An 18,628-nucleotide genomic window follows, 5' to 3' on the forward strand; every position below is an offset into this window, starting at 1 on the left:
TTGGCTTGGGACAAGTTGAATCTATTCCTAAACTTTATTATTTTATGCAAACTGCCTAGAATTGTAGAACTGATGATAAAACTTAGGATGTGTGCAGTTTTTTTTTTCAGTGTTATTTCACAGCAAGCAGAAGCATGTCAGATTTGTTCTGCCTTGATATGAAAAGATATTTATTGGTGACTGTAATTTAGTTCAGGACTGGGAACTTGAATGGCAGATGTACATTCTTATTTGGGGGCCCCAAGTGGTCTAAAGCGCTCTCCTTTACGGATCACTGCCATCTCACCTCTGTCTGCATGGGTTCAAGTCTTGGATTCAACCAATGTTGGTATGTGAGAAAGCTTGCCAGTAGCTTCTCGTGGGTTGGTGGTTCTTTCTGGGGTTTTCCTGGGTTCTTCCTCCACCATTAATACTGGCCGCCATGTATAGCCTATCATGTGCTGAAAATTGGCGTTAAACCCAACCACAACAACAACATTCTTATTTGGGACTCAGAGCGACTGAGCAATTAAAAGCACTTGCCTTTACTGATCACTGCAATCTCACCTATATTTACATGGGTTTGAATCCAGTGGTTCATCCCAGGTTTTTGCCTGGTTCTTCCTACACCAGTTATACTGGCTGCCATGTATAGCCTGACATGTGTTGAAAAATGAAATTAAGCCAACAACAGCAAGAACGATAACAACGTTCTTTTTTAAGTATATGCATTAAGGTCAGGCATTTTGCCCCCCTACATACTAATATGCTTGGAATGATGACACTCGTAAGGGGTGCTTCTTGATAAACACTTTGCCCGTGTCACAACACTATCTGTGAAATTTTGTGTTTTCAGATTATTTTAAAGGTCAGTTCATGCTAGAATCATCAAACTGAATAATTATTTGTATTTGTTAGTGCACGCTTGTACACAGGACTTGAATTTGATGCTAGCAAGTTAATATTTATATGTATTTGTTAGTACACACTCTTACATGGACATAAAATTTATGCTAGCAAATTAATATTTATTTGTATTTGTTAGTGCACACTCTTACCTAGTGCTTGATGCTTGCAAGTTAATATTTATTTGTATTTTTTAGTACATGCTCTTACACAGGACTTGAAATTGATGCTAGCAAGTTAAATATTTATTTGTATTTATTCTTACACAGGACTTGAATTTGATACTAGCAAATTAATATTTTGCTAGTTCCAATTCTGATCTGCCTAAAATTTATTGCTGGAAAAGAAAATGAAAAAAAATGAACAAAAATTTATTGCTAGTGATATTTTAGAATGTGAATCATGCCAATGGGCATTTTGAAAATAGCCTGATTAGGGATTATCCATTTAGTATGTATGCAAAAAATATGTCAAAGCTTGACCTCTCCCCCCCCCCGTACACATGCATACTTTTTTACACACACCTCACCTGCGTGTACATACGCTAGACACACCCCTCACAAATTCTATAGAATGGCCTATATTTAATCCATGCAGAAACCATAAAGGATTAATAATATTAACATGTTTAATAGTCCACTGATGTTGAATATCAGGCTGCATCAAAGAAATAAGCTGCGTAACTTTAAACAGTTTGTCTAGTGTCTGCTAAAATTCAAACGCCAACTGACAGTCAAACAGGTTACATATCAGACAAATTATTATTGAAGTTTCACCCCATCCACCGTTTCCTATGCTTACGTACATTATCAGTAGACACCCCACATACGCAAGCATATGCATTTGGGTTACCCACCTCCATGCATACATACTAAATGGATGGCCCCTTATGGCTAATTGAAATTATTACAGCTGTCAGAATGCAGCTATGACTGAAAAAGTTCATTTCAAGCCCCACTTACAATAAAAGATCAATATGTCAAATTTTACTGGCTTAGGTTATGTTTACATCTTGAGCTAATTAACACATAAGATGTTTATACACCTGCCTTGGGGTAGAATTTATTATGCCATAACCCTCGTTGCCTCTCTTTTAACTTTTTCTTTTCCATAATAACAAGATCTCCATCAGCTACAGTTCTGAAACTTTGTTGATCACTTGTACCTGGAGTAAGGAAAAAGCCATGATTTGAAGGTCAACAGTTCAAATGTGACTCAAAGGAGAAGAATAGTTGTTTTTACATCATATACATGCACTAAACTTTGTTGATAGTTTGCACTTAGGATATAAGGAAGATGCCTGCCATTATTGGTTCAAAATGTCAAAGGTCAAGTAACTGACTGAAAGAAAAATAATGGTTTCCACATAATGACGTTAGTTCTACAATCACATTCCTTGCCAAAGCATTGTGGATTGCTTGTATTTATGATCAGGAAAACTGTTATAAATTTTGGTGACAAAAGGTCAAAGATCAAGGCTGAAGGAGAAAATGGTTTCTGTACAATAGTTGATGGAGATGCTTTAACTATTGCTAACTATACTGCTGAGAAAAAAGTCATGAGGTGGCACAGTCATATACCAGGAGTGCATCACTTGAATTTTTTCTGTCCTACCCAGCCACAGCTGGATTTTTTTTAAAGGACCAGTGAATCTTTTATTGTGCCAATGCCACAAAATGCAGAATAGAATAAGTCTTGGATACAATTTGTTGGAATTCATGAAAGAAAAAAGCTAAATTTTTAACATTTTGATTATTAATAACACTGGCAGATCTAGTAATGTACTGTAAAAAATATATTAGATATTGATTTACATATCTCCTTTTTTTTATCCTTCCATTTAAAATTGTGAAATTGACAATGAAATAATTAGTAATGACATGTTTAAATACCTGTATGATATATATTTTTGCCAGTTACCAACTGGATGCCGATTGTTCCATGGGAGTTGCATAATTTTGTTTTTGAGATAACTAAAATAATAAATTGGCACTAAGACTTCGAACACACGGTGTTCAGAAAGTCTGTGATCAAACAGTCATTTGCATAGAGAACTATATCAATATTGTTTAGATGGCCAAATATCTTTAAATTTTGCCTGATGTTGAATTCTTTGAAATTATTGGTTCAGTTTTCAGTGCAATAAAATACAACTTTGTCCTACAATAAGGGAAATAACTCTTTATAAATTTGTTCATAAGAACTATAACTCTGACAAATCGCCATTTGATGTCTTTATATTTCAGCATGGTATGGGAATACCGTCCCTGTCTATTGTATTTCATGAGGTCCTGAAGCTGTTACACCATGCAGGATGCACTGATGTTAAAATGTTCAGACTTGGTACCAGTGGAGGTTTAGGTGAGTTCTGAAAGGAGCAATTGACTCTTGTACCCAGTGCCCAGGGGTTTCCATTTAGAGACAGTTGATTTTTGTACCCAGTGCACAGGGACTACCATTTAGGTGAGTTGTAAAGGAGCAATTGAATCTTGTGCCCAGGGGCTACCATTTATGTGAGTCCTAAAAGGAGCAATTGAATCTTGTACCCATTACCCCAGTGGCTACCATAATGCCTTATTTTGTTGGTTTGTTTGTCCATTTGGGTAGTTCGTGATATCACGATTTTCAAAACTTAATCAAAAAATATATTTAGGATTCATATAAAGGTGAAAGGAACATCTGAAAGCCTACAGTTTGTTACAAAGTGTACTCTCATTGCTACTGAATTTAGCCAGGCTACCAGGTTGTTTTCGTAGCCCTTGGGGCTAACCTCTGATTTTTAAATTGTCTAATGCTTTTTCCAACTTAGCTTAGTCCAATGTTCAGAGTTTTTGGCAAGGTTTTAATGACAAAAGTCCAGGGATTTCTAGAGAAGCCAAAGTTTCCAAAGTTTTCAGTTGGTTATTAGTTGTACAGAGCAATTAGTCTCTTAATTTTACATGTTTTGCATACATTTTACATATCCTACACTATACTTAATTAAAAATCCATTAAAAATTATGCTCATCTAATCAGAGTAGCATCTTAAGAGTTACTTGCCCTTTCTTATCCACCACTGGTACAAAGAAGTGGGTGTGTAGAATTTTCCATCCATGAAAAACTGATTGTCAGGGTTGTTGAAAATGTTAGACTTAACTTTAAAGAGACCCTGAAGCAGGGATGCTTACTTTAAAAAGAGACGAGTTGTTCAAAACAAATGTTTTTAGTCCCAATGCACAATTAGATACAAAGAGAACAAAACCAGGTTGCAAATGAATAGTTTTTCAGCTGCAAAAATATATGTAGAACATTAATTTGTCCCAAAAAAATTAAAACTTGCTATATTTCTCCTGAGGTCTTATAGATAAATTGTTTGAAATGTGAGTGGTGGTCTTATCATGGAATACAGTTAAATTGTTTGAAAAGTTATATTCGGTGTATCTATCGTAGGATACCATTAAATTCTTGTGGGTGGTGGTCCTATCATGATACAGTTAAATTTTTGAAAAGTTGTGGGGAGTGGTCCTGCCACAGAATACAGTTAAATTGTTTGAAAAGTTATATTCGGTGTATCTATCGTAGGATACCATTAAATTCTTGTGGGTGGTGGTCCTATCATGATACAGTTAAATTTTTGAAAAGTTGTGGGGAGTGGTCCTGTCACAGAATACAGTTAAATTGTTTGAAAAGTTGTGAGTTGTGGTCCTGTCATGGAATACATTTAAATTGTTTGAAAAGTTGTGGGTGGTGGTACTATTGCAGAATACACTTAAATTGTTTGAAAGGTTGTGAGTTGTTGTCCTGTCATAGGACACAGCCTTCTATTATTAAAATGATCCTGAAATTTCCTAAATGTCTGAATGGGCTTATCTTCAATCATGGGATAATCATGAATCATGGAATAATCATCAATCATAGAATAATCATTAATCATGGGATAATCATCAGACATGGGATAATCTTCAGTCATGGGATAATCATCAGACATGGGATAATCATCAGGGATAATCATCAGACATGGGATAATCATCAGACATGGGATAATCATCATAGAAACAGAGTATGAAATTTTTATATGATGATTCCTTTCTAAAGATCTTTATGCTCATAAAATCTATCACAATATTTACTGATGCTTGCAAATTTCTAAAGTAGACATATCAGAGAATTAGAACATAACCAATGTGTACAGTGCATTGTTATCTGTCTTTATAGTAGACTTATAGGACCCTAATATTGTTATCCATCGTTAAAGGAGTCTGAAGGGACCATACAATTGTTATCCATCTTTAAAGGAGACTGAATGTGCCATACTATTGTTATCTCTTAGGAGTTTGAAGGGACCATACTATTGTTATCTCTTTAAAGGAGTCTGAAGGGACCATACTGTTGTTATCCATCTTTAAAGGAGACTGAATGGACCATACTATAGTTATCTCTTTAAAGGAGTCTGAAGGGACCATACTATTGTTATCTCTTTAAAGGAGTCTGAAGGGACCATACTATTGTTATCTCTTTCAAGGGGTCTGAAGGGACCATACTATTGTTATCTCTTTAAAGGAGTCTGAAGGGACCATACAATTGTTATCCATCTTTAAAGGAGACTGAATGGGCCATACTATTGTTATCTCTTTAAAGGAGACTGAATGGACCATACTATTGTTATCTCTTAGGAGTTTGAAGGGACCATACTATTGTTATCCAGCTTTAAAGGAGACTGAATGGACCATACTGTTGTTATCTCTTTCAAGGAGTCTGAAGGGACCATACTATTGTTATCTCTTTAAAGGAGTCTGAAGGGACCATACTGTTGTTATCTCTTTCAAGGAGTCTGAAGGGACCATACTATTATTATCTCTTTAAAGGAGATGCAAGTGACCATAATACTTTTTTCCTTTGTAGATGTATGTATTTTATTTACAAGTGGAATATTGTAAGCAAACTTAAGAAAAGTGGATCATGAATGTATATAAGAAGGTGTTCTGTATACAGATGTATCCAATGAGGTTGTTTATTTCTGTTGCATTTTGACCAAATATGTACAGCTTATTGTTTAATATCATAATTTTGAGGACAAGTGTTGTTTAGTTCAGAATATAGTCTGATTAGTTTTCATTATCAGATAAAATAGTTATTGGGTAACATAGTACTTTATATTTGAAACCTAGATTTTGATGCTTTTGATTTTTTTTTTAAAGTTCTACTGGTTGTCTCCCTTTTGCAATTCTGTTAATGTGATTGGATTTCAGGCTTGGATCCAGGGACAGTTGTGATATCTGAGGCTGCTGTGGATGGCCTTCTGAGACCTTACATGGAAATAGTATGTACATTTTCTGTTGTTTAAATCTTATAAGAATACAATAAGAACTATTCCACTACTAATTCCACTATTAATTATCAAATGCTCTGTTTCTAAGTTTTCCTCTCTGTCTCAATCAGCATGCTACATTCCTCAGAAACTACCTCATCCAACAAATCTGATTATCTCTGTCTCAGTTTGCATGTTACTTAACTCGGAAACTACCTTTACCTTTAACATTGTTAGAGTCATTGTTAAGGACGTTACCATTAGCATTGTCAGACATCATGTTATGGATGGTGCATTTAGCATTGTCAGATGTCATGTTCAAGATAGTACATTCAGCATTGTCAAATGTCATGTTCAAGATAGTACATTCAGCATTGTCAAATGTCGTGTTAAATGTAGTGCCTTTAGCATTGTCAAATGTCATGTTAAATGTATTGCCTTTAGCATTGTCATATGTCATGTTAAAGATAGTACATTCACCATTGTCAAATGTCATGTTAAAGATAGTACATTCACCATTGTCAAATGTCATGTTAAATGTATTGCCTTTAGCATTTTCAAATGTCATGTTAAGATATTACATTCAGCATTGTCAAATGTCATCTTAAATGTAGTGCATATAGCATTGTCAAATGTCATGTTAAATGTATTGCCTTTAGCATTGTCAAATGTCAAGATAAAGACAGTACATTTATCATTGTCAAATGTCATGTTAAGATATTACATTCAGCATTGTCAAATGTCATGTTAAAGGTAGTGCATATAGCATTGTCAAATGTTATGTTAGAGATAGTACATTCAGCATTGTCAGCATCATGTTCAAGATACTTTAATAGTATTGTCAGTTTCATGTAAAAGGCAAAGATGGTGCCTTTAGCATTGTCAAATGTCATGTTAAGGGAAGTGCATTCTGCATTGTTAAACCAGAACAATAGAGAGGTATCAAAGAGAAGTTACATTTGTAATTCATATGTAATGTTCACTATTTTAAAAAATCTAAGCTATATTTTTCATACATATAAAATCAGTTTTTTACAAATAAAATGTCAACATATGATCCTTTGATGTATTCTATTGTAAAAACTAAATATAGAGTAAATTTACATGTTTGCTATTGGAATTTTATTTGTTGGAGTCATGTGCTGAATATTCCATTCTAGAGATCAAAATGACCTCCTGTCAGGAATGTCATTGTTACAAGAATTTACTCTAGTTAGCAATAAGAAACTATATGGCTGGTTAAAGATAAAAAAAGCTTTCCAAAAGTATTGGAAGTCTTCATATTTTAGCATCAATAATTTTTCTGAAATTCATTTAATTCAGGACCACTCCGTGGCCTAGTGGTTAGAGCATCCGCCTTGGATGTGCGAGGTCGTCGGTGCGATCCCCGGCCCAGTCATACCAAAAGACTTACAAAAATGGTACTAACAGCTGCCTCGCTTGGTGCTCAGCATAAGAGGTTAGTGTTAGGACTGGTCGGCCTGGTGTCAGGATAATGTGACTGGATGGGACGTAACGCTACATGTCTGTGGCATGATGTCCCAGTGCTAGACATCACTATAAACTGTCACACTGAAAAATTGTTAAAGCTACGTGAAAAATCCAAATCACATCACATTTAATTCAGCACGTCATCCTGAATTGTAATTTCTCCACAAGTTTGTAAGTGTTCAAAAAAACTATTTGATTTACATTGGCAACATCTGTAGCTGATTATTTGTATATAAGATTAATTATTAATTATCATTTATAGTTTGTATATGCCTTCACATTTCTTTTTGTTTTTATTTTAATTTTATTTTCAGGCCACATTAGGGATGATTCTTCAGCATCCAGCCTTTTTAGACAAGGAACTGAATGAAGAGCTGCATGCAATTGCTGATGAGTTAGGTTTTAAGTCTGTAATAGGCAAGACAATGTGCACCTATGATTTTTATGAAGGTAAGAAATTTGCAATTTCAAGTCCATTGGAGATAAGAAAGATTTCAAACTACACCACTCCCTTGACAACTCGCACCATTGTAACTCGCAAACCCGCTTATAATGCAGGTCAGGCGTGGATCCCGTTTTTTAAACCAGAAAATACCCCAAAAATTTATACATATTTGTTGAACTTGACAAAAATTGCGATCAAAATTGGTAATGGAAACTTTGATATATCACTTGTTTTATCGTTGAAAATGGTAGATAGGACCTGGAAGTTTTTATCAACATTATGAAATATCAAATTTAAAAATATGTCATGCAACTATTTACATTTTCTTTCCAAACAACATTCCTAGTACACCACAATTAACAATATATAAGGAAATTTAGATCAATGGATATGTTACTTACGCTGAGTGGAGGCAGTACTTAAATAAAAAAACACAAATTAAATTTAAAAAATTATCAATTGAAATTTGTGTTCTAGTGATATCTTTTAGTTCATTTCCCCCTCCCCCCGGTGATGTTCTTGATGTCAAAGCGAATTTTGTCAATTTTTGGAGGTCCCTTGGTAACTCGTGCTCTCGCTTATAGTGCGGTCTATGTTTGTGGACCCCGTTGTGCACAAGTTATCGAGGAGAGGTGTATTTGAATTTATTTCTTCAAGGCTCATATGTGCCAATTTATTGTGCTTTTCTGTTTGATATCATCATCATTTAGTGCTTTCCATTTGAAATTATCATTATTAGCAATTGCATCTAATACATTTATTTATTTGTTAATTTATTATTTTATAGTGGCCTCTGTGATTTTTCGGTTATACATATTTTTCGGTTTTACATATCATAGAATCATAGACCAGAAGAGCTATCAGCTGGTCTGATGTCTATGATCCATCCATCTTCCTGCATCAGTCCTTTGGTGCAAATTTGAGTTTGCAACTCCTTTTACATTACTTGGAGGATTGTCATGAAACTTGACACACATGTTCATCCCATTGTTTAGTTGGTCTGAAATGAAATTGGTATCTCTTGGATATCTGATTGGCGTCTCTTGGATATCCGATAAGGCCACCACAGCAGCCATCTTCAAAATTTTATCTCTACTCATGAATGGAGGGTGATATCAACACTGGGTTTTAACTTAACGACTTCTTATGATATCTAGTTGGTCCTAAATATAAATGGTGCCGATCTGATCTTCATGCCGTCCATGTTGAAACTTTTGTTATCACAATTTCTCCAGTACGGAAAGTCATATTGACATAGATTTTTGACTGGAAGACTTTGTCCTATTGATTGAAGGCACTTGCTTTTACCAATCACTGACATCTCACCTCTGTGGATGTGGGTTCAAGTCTCAAGACTGGCTAATATGGGTGTGTTAGAAAGCTTACCACTTGCTTCCTGTGGGTTGGGAGTTTCTTTACAGGGTTTTCCCCATGTTATTCCTCAACCAGATTTACTGGCTGCCATATATATCCTATCATATTATATTGAAAGATGGTGATAAAACAGAAGTCTAGTTGGTTCTAAATGAAAGCAGTGCATTTTTGATGTCCAATATGGTCACATTACAGCAACCATCTTTGAAAATCATATGACTACTCCTTTTTACATGGGTTTCTTTCTCAAATATGTTACCTGTTCATAATACCTTAGGAGAACTACTACTACCTCACAGATCCAGCCCTCCCAGATACTACGTTTAGCTAAAGGAAGCTAAAAGTTGTCTATCGACCTATGTGGCGGTCAGGCAGAATGATCTCCCCTCATGTATAAAACTTGGCGGCAAAGTCTAAGAATACGTCATTTACTACTTCCACTTGTGCCAAGAAGCACGCTTTTGTCACAGGAGACCTCACAAAAGCCAGAAGCTACGTGGAAGATACACCACTACAAGTTAGAGGAGTTTTTCACTTGTTAGGAAAGTATTTCCAACTTTTTCTCTTTATATCATGACAAAGTTCTGCATTTACAAGTTGCTAACGCTTTGTCAGTGGCATGTGGAGCCTATGTGACTTCACATTCAGTTCAGTCTACACTAATTTTATAAGTTTAAGTCTCTAGTCATCATATAACTTATATCTATATGTGATATTCCGTTAGGAATGGGTACAAATCAGCGTGTTTCTGTCCAAGGATTTTGTAGTGTCCAAGTGCCAACTTTAATGTATATACTTGTACAGTCGGTCTCTGTGCCTTTTTCCCTTTAAGTCTCAAAATGGATATTAGAGCACCTACTGTGTACGTTTCTATAATGGTGCCTCAGTTTCCTGTTATGCAAAGGTTTTATGTGTGTAATGTAGACAATTGTGTACATTTCTGTATTTCTTCTGCTCGCTCTTGTCGGACAATTACAGGCCAGCATTCAATACATGGTTTATTCAGTCGCATCCTGTGCATGCATGTTTTTATAGGTGACACTTGTGTCATGTTTATCTGCATAAACTTTCATTCATATTTATCGAGCAATAAGTTGCTTGCACATGTAGCCTATGCTACGTTATTTATATGTGTGCATGTCTTTATGCTCTTAAGAAACTCCTTACATCTATATAATTCCGTCTTTTATGGTATATACAGCTGAGTTTCATTTACCAAGGTATATTTAGCCTTGGAACACCATGCTTCAATGAGTCTACCTGTACAGACCATCCTTGACCTTCCCTATAGATAACATTATAATTGAAATAGTCTGCTATCACTTTTTTCCAGGTAACAATCATTTGGTATAGCTGTGCTTCCACAAGGTATTCAAACATCGTATGTACAGCCTCACAGGTTTATAAACAGGTGGTATTGTCCTTCTGTTTTGCCTGTATGCTTCTTTGCTTTGTTAGACTGCCTGTTATAAAATTTTTGGTCACCTTTTAATGATTTAGCTCTACATGGACATTGCATTAAAAACAAAGGTGCAGGGCTAGTTTTATATGCTTTGCTCTATCTGCTCTATTTTGTCTTACAGATTAGAACTATGAGAAAGTGCAAACAACACAGCTCAGGAAGAAGACGTCACCAGTCTGAATGCTGAATTTTCCTCAGTGTGAAACTTTATGGGGACAAGAGAGGTAATTCAACTTCCTTCTTCCATGAAGGGCCAGACATTGACACGATGCGTAACAGCTCCGGCACACATGTCACAGAACAGTGAGGGACAGAGCTTAAAGACAGCCAAGTACCCTCACATTCAACAGACATACAGACAGGCTACAAGGATCAAATATACCATAACCCAACTGGTGGTTGTAATGATATTCTTCACATGGGCTCAGTCGATAACAGTCCAGCTTCTGGTATGTCAAACCCAACTTTTGCAGACATGTACAGGTACCAGTCTAACCCTCATACTACCTCAAGACACTCATTCGGCATTATGCGATGAATAGGTCCTCATGCACCAACAGAGTCACCTCGCAGTTTCTCTACACTCTGAGAGACTCTTTACAAAGCAGCTGTCTTGAAGTCACGGTTTCTAATTCAGGGCGTTTAGTGAGCAACAGACCTCATCACTCTTAACCAGCTCAGTCTCAAGTGTTAACTTCAGACACGATCAAGATAATGATGCATTTTTTATCCCAGTACTGTCATCTCTTCTACACTATTCATTGTCATACGAAGATTCAGCCTTCTGAGCCTCCATTTTTCTGGTCCCGAGTTTTGTCCTCCACCTCCCACTCCATCAACAACCTGGACCAGCACTCCAGTGTATGTTGATCTTACGACAGAATAGAATAGTCCAAATTCAGTTACTCCTGCAGTCTGGGAGAGATGCAGACGTTCTGACCTGCCTTCATCATCAGTTCGTCGGTGGTTCTACCTTTGCCCACGCCAGTCTTTTCTTCGGAACCCCAGCTGTTGACAGTAATTTCATTGCTTTGGGGATGACACAGCCACGCTCCATACATATGGATCGGATGGCCTCTGTTGACACTCAGTTAGTGGGCAATATCATTGCCTTGACTTCGTTGTTGGACTCTCGTTCTCTCCGGTTATGTATACCGTCCCTTATTTTCAATAACTTTTCATCTGTCTTTATTAACATATACCATTTACATTCCCCCATTGATCGGGAAGCTTTTTATATTACCCTTGCCATCTTATCATTTTACTTTCAACTATTTATTCCTGATATCGCTGGTCGATATGAAACCTTTTATCATTTTTAATTGATTATACATATAACCTTTTGTATGGTGCTAAATAGCCTAATAGTGCTGGTGTGCCGTAAAATACAATCAGTCGATAAATCAAACAATCTCTCTGGCTATGTTCCATTCAATGGAACATAGCTTATCTTCTCCCACTCCAAATACCTCAGGGCAAACATGGGAGTCAGTCTCAAGAATGGCCAGAGTACTGAGCGGAGCTGCTCAAGACACTTTGGCCAATGTAGTTCTCAAGTTTGCCCACTGGACCATCCTCCCACCATTGACACCCAATTGAGGCACCATCTGTAGATTGTGAGTAACCTAACTTGGCTTGTGGTGGGTATACATCTGCATGTCCACTCACTCGAGGTTATGGTCTGTACCGATGCAAGTACAGAAGGTTGGGTAGCCTGCCTACAACCATCCTTTTGGGACACCAGCAGTGCACGCTTTCCCCAGGAATGGCATCTTTAAATCAGTAATTCTGGTGAGGAAGGCCATTGTGAAAGTCCTTCACCCATGGCAGCAATATTTGCTTGGCAAGGGAGTTCTCATTCTGTCTGACAATTCTATAGTGGTGACTTATCACACAATACAAGGACGAACCAAATCATGATTAAGCTCCAACAACAAGGAAGACCCCGATCCTCAGACCTTTGCGTCATGCTGTGGGACTTTCTGTAGTGGTGTTGTCATCAGGAAAGCCACATACATATTCACCATATCCTGGGATGCCTCATTGTACTGGCCTACTCTTTGTCACAGAACAGTCAGCTAGTACAGAAGGAATGGTTTCTCCATCCCTCAGTTCTCACTCAGATCTGTACCTGATGGAATCAACCATTGGTGGACCTGTTTGTAACAAGGAGGAATCCAAACTCCCATTCTTTGTCTCTCCATCCAGGACCCAACAGCTTAGGCAGTCAATGCCCTGTAGTTACAGAAAGCAAGGGAATCAGTCTATTGCCTCGTCCTCATCGCATCGCTCCAATGGGAGGAGTTGTGGATCAACGACCTCATCAGTCTTGTATCGGAAACTCTGAAAAATTCGAGTTTTCCTTCATCTACTCAAACAACCATGACGTAAGTTGTTTCATCCTTGTCTGAAGCTTCCGAACCTGTACGTCTGGATCATCTCAAACAGGCCCTCAAACATAAACAGTTTTCACAACCAGTCATGGAGAGAATTGCTCAGGAACAATGGCCCTTCACTCTGACAGCATATGATGTCAATTGGCGCAGTTTTCAACCAGTGGTGTGCAAATGAACATATCTTGCCTCTCCAGGCATCAATAACACATATAGCTAATTTCCTCCTCTGGCTCTTCGAAGAGAGCTAGGTAGATAAAACGTTAATGTTCCACAATCGCTGACACATTTCGTTATTACAGGAGTGAGGATATTGGACATACCCAGGACTTAATGGACCTTCTCGCCAGCTTTGTGTATACACGGTCAAAAAGGTTAACCCTGTGCCCAAAGTGGAACCTATCTTGGGTATAAACCTGGCTGGATAAGACACCTTTTGAACTGATTTCAAGGGCATTTGTGGTGCTCCTTTACCTGCAAGACCTGCTTCCTCATGGCATTAGCAACTGCAGGCAGATTTCATGAAATACATGCCCTATCAGTATACTTGAATTACATAGAAGTTCTGACAATTTGGGTCAGCCTTATTCATGACAGCATTCTCTTCATCGCTAAGAACCGTCTCCCTTTGACAGGTAACTAAACTTTTGTCACGAGCTGTGTGTCTCATCTGGACACATCAACTAAAGGCCACCTACAAAACCCAGTGTTAGCTTTCAGGTGATACTTTAATAGGAACAGAGCTGTTGCATCAAGGGAGGTCACACCACTTTCTACTTCTCATAAAAGGACAGTAGGATCTGTCAGAACAGACTATCACATCCTGGAGTAAGGGGGTTATTCGCTCAGAATATAGGGAAATAACCCTAGCTCAATGAACTTATTACATACTTTTGCTCACGAGGTTAAAGCAATTGCCACCATCCTAGCATCAGACCAGAACTGTTTACTGACCGACATTATTCAGGCTGTGGGATGGAGATCGGAGTGCACATTCTCTGTTATCTCCGAGATCTGTCATCCCAGAATGCATCTGGTAGGAGCAAGGTGGATATTCGCTCAGCATATATCAGTATTTCAATAGGTCACCCTTCCAGATATATCGACAGCTTCTTAAGATGTGGCTTCACAACTTCCACTGGATTTGCAGGGGGGAATTTTTCCATTTTGAAGCCACACCCTGGAAGATGGCGTTCCCTCCAGTTGGGTTACATAGAAGCTGTCTCAAATACCTTAGGGGATCGGAGATGGCATCTCTGGGATAAGGGGATATACCTCCCTCCACCTCTTACCTATTCTCCTATGGTATTAAGATTGGCTAAAATATTTGAAGAAGAAACCAATTTTTCCTTTAAAAAATATGATTATTTGAGAATACTTAACCAATCATAATACACATACACCCTTCCAACAGTTACATCCATAGAGAGCGTTCCTTCTGCTCCAGTAGTAACTGATGTATTCTTTAACTTTGTCACCAAGTCTTATACATAAAGAGAGATCACTCTGCCACGACTGCCACAGACAATTTTTAGCCCCCTTTAGCTATAAGTAGTATCTGGGAGGGCTGGATTTGTGAGTTAGTAGTAGTTCTCCTATGATTGGCTAAGTATTCTTGAAGAAACATTTTACTGGGAAAAATTAGTTTCTAACCACAGGACTTATTATAATGTCTATATGGTCATAAACTAAAATGTTGCCAATCTGACTTCTAGTCTTGGTCACCACGATGGCCTTCATGAAAATCTTGTTACAGCTGCTTCTCCTGTGCTGGTCGTATTGATATTATTCTTTGACCAAAAGGCTTCTTATGATGTCCAGTTTCTTCTAAATGGAAGTGTTGCCAGTCTGATGTCTGGTATCGCTACTATGGCAGTCATTTTGCAGATCTTGTAAATTGTTACATCTTTGAATGGAGAAGTCATTTCAACATGGGGTTTGCACCAGAAGACTTTTTATAATGTTATAAATGAAAATGATGCCAATCTGACTACCACTACAGCTAATTTGAAAATATTGTTCTTGTTGAAGAATATCAAGAGATGGTTTCAGCACTCAACATTTAAAAAGATATGCTGTTATCTTGAATTTGTGGAAATTGAACAGTATAGTGTTAGTCCCTTTGAGAGACTTGTTGGACATGGTGATATAGAAACTCAATGAATCCTAGATATTATCATGTATTTTATGTAGACCATTACTTTAAGTATAGTGTTAGTTCCTTTGAGAAACTTGTTGGACATGGTGATATAGACCTCAATGAATCCTAGATATTATCATGTATTTTATGTAGACCATTACTTTAAGTATAGTGTTAGTTCCTTTGAGAGACTTGTTGGACATGGTGATATAGACCTCAATGAATCCTAGATATTGTCATGTATTTTATCTAGACCATTACTTTAAGTATAGTGTTAGTTCCTTTGAGAAACTTGTTGGACATGGTGATATAGAAACTCATTGAATCCTAGATATTATCATGTATTTTATGTAGACCATTACTTTAAGTATAGTGTTAGTTCCTTTGAGAAACTTGTTGGACATGGTGATATAGACCTCAATGAATCCTAGATATTGTCATGTATTTTATGTAGACCATTACTTTAAGTATAGTGTTAGTTCCTTTGAGAAACTTGTTGGACATGGTGATATAGAAACTCAATGAATCCTAGATATTAGCATGTATTTTATGTAGATCATTACTTTAAGTATAGTGTTAGTTCCTTTGAGAAACTTGTTGGACATGGTGATATAGAAACTCAATGAATCCTAGATATTATCATGTATTTTATGTAGATCATTACTTTAAGTATAGTGTTAGTTCCTTTGAGAAACTTGTTGGACATGGTGATATAGACCTCAATGAATCCTAGATATTATCATGTATTTTATGTAGATCATTACTTTAAGTATAGTGTTAGTTCCTTTGAGAAATTTGTTGGACATGGTGATATAGAAACTCAATGAATCCTAGATATTATCATGTATTTTATGTAGATCATTACTTTAAGTATAGTGTTAGTTCCTTTGAGAAACTTGTTGGACATGGTGATATAAAAACTCAATGAATCCTAGATATTATCATGTATTTTATGTAGATCATTACTTTAAGTATAATGTTAGTTCCTTTGAGAAACTTGTTGGACATGGTGATATAGAAACTCAATGAATCCTAGATATTATCATGTATTTTATGTAGATCATTACTTTAAGTATAGTGTTAGTTCCTTTGAGAAACTTGTTGGACATGGTGATATAGAAACTCAATGAATCCTAGATATTATCATGTATTTTATGTAGATCATTACTTTAAGTATAATGTTAGTTCCTTTGAGAAACTTGTTGGACATGGTGATATAGAAACTCAATGAATCCTAGATATTATCATGTATTTTATGTAGATCATTACTTTAAGTATAGTGTTAGTTCCTTTGAGAAACTTGTTGGACATGGTGATATAGAAACTCAATGAATCCTAGATATTATCATGTATTTTATGTAGATCATTACTTTAAGTATAATGTTAGTTCCTTTGAGAAACTTGTTGGACATGGTGATATAGAAACTCAATGAATCCTAGATATTATCATGTATTTTATGTAGACCATTACTTTAAGTATAGTGTTAGTTCCTTTGAGAAACTTGTTGGACATGGTGATATAGACCTCAATGAATCCTAGATATTGTCATGTATTTTATGTAGATCATTACTTTAAGGAATAATTGCAGTAATAATCACAGTAAGAAATGTATCTGAAGTGAACCGACACATCTTAAAATTGTTGAAAGTTACTTCCCATTAACTGTTATTTTAAGAAATGATTAGGTGTAGGATAATAAATTTTATTTGTAATTGTTCCATATATTTGAAGTGAACAGACACTTAACAGCTGAAAATTGTTAAATGTTATGTCCTTTTAATTATGGTACCTCTAAAGACATGTTATGCCTTGGAGAAAATAGCAGTTAATTATTGCTTAGGTTATTTATCATATACTTAAGGTGTAGATTCTTTTGTTTCATTTTGCTCAAGCTCCATATTTTACACAAAGAATAAGTAGTTTATATTTTTTTAAATCTGTTTTAGTGTGCTCAGACTTCATATTTTCCAATTACTGCACCAGTTTAATTATTTGATTTTTGGATTTCTATTGCCCTGAAGCATTTCAAAATCGACAGAGAGCCAATACAAGTCTGTAAAGATTGCATATATTTTTTTTAGGTCAGGCACGGCTGGATGGGGCATTCTGTGACTTTAGTGAGGAAGACAAGATGTCTTTTCTAAAAAGAATTCACGACAGAGGAATCAGAAATATTGAAATGGAATCGCTGTGTTTTGCTGCCATGGCATACCGAGCTAGAGTTAAAAGTAGGAGTCTTACAACCTATTTCCTTGAAATTTACAGTCTTGCTGGTTTTATTCTCTTTCTGCCCCCTATTCAGAATGGGTAAATTTTCAGAAATGTATTTATTTATGACTAATTTAAACACCATCATTACTCAGAAATTGTTCTATTACACTGAAAATTGCAGTTTATCAATGATGTCATTGAAAAAAAGAAGCAAAGTACCTCATGCAAAGCTTCGGTCAACTTTTAAAGAGTTATCTCCCTTTTTTAAGTCATTCTTATTGGACTTGTGACCTTTAGATTATGAGTACAAAATTTTAGCACGATCTAAGTGTAGATTAATTGGAAATTACTTTTTGCAATATATGTGCATGTTAGGTATAGGTAAAAATTGAAAATTTTTAATTTCCTTGTATAGAATCTTCTTCTGGAATTATTAATTTCATCTTCGCTAGTATGAATTTGTGTTTTTGCAATAAAATTATATACAGCTGTAGGTCAGGTCTAACTGCAAACAATATAGATCCTGACCTGCATTATATAATGCACTGGTTGATCAGGGTCTGTGTTGTGTGTTCTGTTGAATGATCCTAACAAACTGCATATACCCTTATCTGCCAGCACATTATGCAGAGAAGACCTGGATTATGCAGTTTAAAATTCTATCCAACTTAGAAGCAAGAATAAATATATGGTATATATCATAGTTCTTTTCAGTCCCTTTTGTCCTGCATTAACTGTAAGAGTTATCTCCCATTTCACTTTGCAGCTGGTTGCAAGGTATGACTCAGTTCTTGTGAATAGAACTAGGCAAGCATTTTTTTTCTTCATGGAATGCTTTGAAACTGGTTAAATATTAACATCATCATCTGAAGATGCACATATTGACCCAGTTCTCTAATTGTAAGAGTTATTCCCCCTTAACATCATTTTTGCAGGAAT

General features: G+C 36.2%; 1 protein-coding gene across 1 annotated transcript in view; it reads left to right on the plus strand.

Annotated features, from left to right (window-relative positions):
- The window catches only part of LOC149791261 (uridine phosphorylase 2-like), a 46,606-nt gene that overhangs the window by 15,406 nt on the left and 12,572 nt on the right, over positions 1–18,628 (plus strand). The window contains exons 4-7 of the mRNA XM_089969760.1: positions 3,132–3,246; positions 6,114–6,184; positions 7,978–8,113; positions 17,560–17,706. Coding sequence (XP_089825886.1) covers positions 3,132–3,246; positions 6,114–6,184; positions 7,978–8,113; positions 17,560–17,706 — 469 coding nt within the window. The remainder of the gene's footprint in view (positions 1–3,131; positions 3,247–6,113; positions 6,185–7,977; positions 8,114–17,559; positions 17,707–18,628) is intronic.

The sequence above is a fragment of the Sinohyriopsis cumingii genome, chromosome 9, assembly GCF_028554795.1.
Source record: "Sinohyriopsis cumingii isolate HCF-2022 chromosome 9, ASM2855479v2, whole genome shotgun sequence".
Lineage (NCBI taxonomy): Eukaryota > Metazoa > Mollusca > Bivalvia > Unionida > Unionidae > Sinohyriopsis > Sinohyriopsis cumingii.